The sequence below is a fragment of the Arachis duranensis genome, chromosome 9, assembly GCF_000817695.3.
Source record: "Arachis duranensis cultivar V14167 chromosome 9, aradu.V14167.gnm2.J7QH, whole genome shotgun sequence".
NCBI lineage: Eukaryota > Viridiplantae > Streptophyta > Magnoliopsida > Fabales > Fabaceae > Arachis > Arachis duranensis.
The window spans coordinates 24,252,146-24,253,848 of NC_029780.3; the positions used below are offsets into that span (position 1 = coordinate 24,252,146).

Genomic DNA, 1,703 nt, shown 5'->3' on the forward strand with positions numbered 1-1,703 from the left:
CTATTTTTTGCATGGCAATAACATGTTCATAACAAAAAAATAATAAGAGATTCTCGTGTGCTCGCACATTTATTGATGTATGCTTCACACAGTCACCACCCATCCTTGAAATTTTAAATAAAAGTTCTATATATTATACTGTAAATTAATAAACATAAATGTTTCTAAAACATCCATTAAGAAGTGGTTTGATAAAAAAAAAATTAACAAACTTTTTGTTTTGTATTTAATAAATAAATAAAAAAAACTATGTGAATATGTTTCGAGTTTTTAAAAGATAAAAAGATAGACTACTTTTGAAAGTATCTAAACAAAACATTTTCAACCTATTAAAATTACAAAAATTTAATATAATCTCATACATTAATAAAATCAAAATTATTCTTATATTAATATCTATTATAGTTCTTTTAAATTTTAAGTATTATTTTACTAAGTTCAATTATTGTTGTGTTTATTTATTGAAATTTTATTATTTTTAAAAAAATATCTTATAAGCTTAGATTTGAAAAGTAAAAAATGTCTAATGTTAGCTCTATCAACACAATCTCTCCGATGAAAATAATTATTTCACCAACCATGACACAAATAAAAAGCAAAAGAGAGAATGGGAAGCACATTATTAAAAAGAACATTTAATTTTAAAACTCACATTAGGGTGAGTCCAGAGGAATCGAACAAGTGAGTGAGTTTGAGGTAGAAGGTGTCACGATTGAGAGAACTTGCATTTGCATTATTCTTAAGGCTTTGAAAGCAGTGAACATCTACTTGTGATGGTTGGGATGATGATGATGATAATGAAAGTGCCATCTCTGATTCCTTAATAGCCATGCATACTTGATTTTTTTTGGTTTTCTTCTTTTCAAAGTGTGGTTTTTATAAAGTTGGGGAGGGTTGTGTATGTGAAGGACCTTATGCACCTGCGACAGCTGCACAATACACACCTCTACGTGGCACTCTTTTGTTTTCGTTTCCTTTTCTTTTATTTTGTTTTCTCTCTTTAACTTGTATTTACTTTTCTTTTTTTGTGTGGATCCTTGGTTGCTTAACATAAATGACAAAAGATAATGGACTTTTTGACATGATGTTTTTTGTCAAAGAAATTTTTTGGCGAGTAAACACCTAATTCGATCTCTGTTCATATTAAATTAGGACAACGTGATTCCTCACTAAAAAGGTAATCCACGCCGGTCCCTGTCTATGCATAAAATAACTCATCGCGTTTCCTTCTATGTATCTTCGTCCATGGACAGGCGCCGGGTTATTTTTTTTGTGAGGAATCGCGTTGTCCTAATTTAAAATGGACAGGGATCGGATTGGGTGTTTACTCAAAAAAATATTAAAATTAATAGTATCAAAAAATATTACAAATTTTTTATTTTTTATTAAAATATAATTAATTAAAAATATGACACTTCTATATGTTGAATATATTTTAAATATGATACTTCTCGATATTCATCTGATACAGTAAATCAGTAAAAGTGTTCCCACTAACGAAGTAACATGGAAAAAATATGTATTAAAATATTGAATCATTTGTTATATTGACACATTGTGTAATAAATACAAATAATGCAACATAAGTGTTAAAGATATAAAAGATAAGAGAAGATTGACGGAAAAGAATGTCACAAAAGTAAAAAAATTGATAATACACAATAAAATTAGTAAATATTACCTTGATCATAAGATGTTTCAGT

The 1,703-nt window shown here is 27.7% G+C and overlaps 1 protein-coding gene across 1 annotated transcript in view; it reads right to left on the minus strand.

Moving 5' to 3' along the window:
- Nucleotides 1-824, minus strand: part of LOC107465197 (putative high mobility group B protein 11) — a 2,756-nt gene extending 1,932 nt beyond the window's left edge. The window contains exon 1 of the mRNA XM_016084192.3: nucleotides 653-824. Coding sequence (XP_015939678.2) covers nucleotides 653-810 — 158 coding nt within the window. The 5' untranslated portion in view covers nucleotides 811-824. The remainder of the gene's footprint in view (nucleotides 1-652) is intronic.
- Nucleotides 825-1,703: the final 879 nt, after the last annotated feature.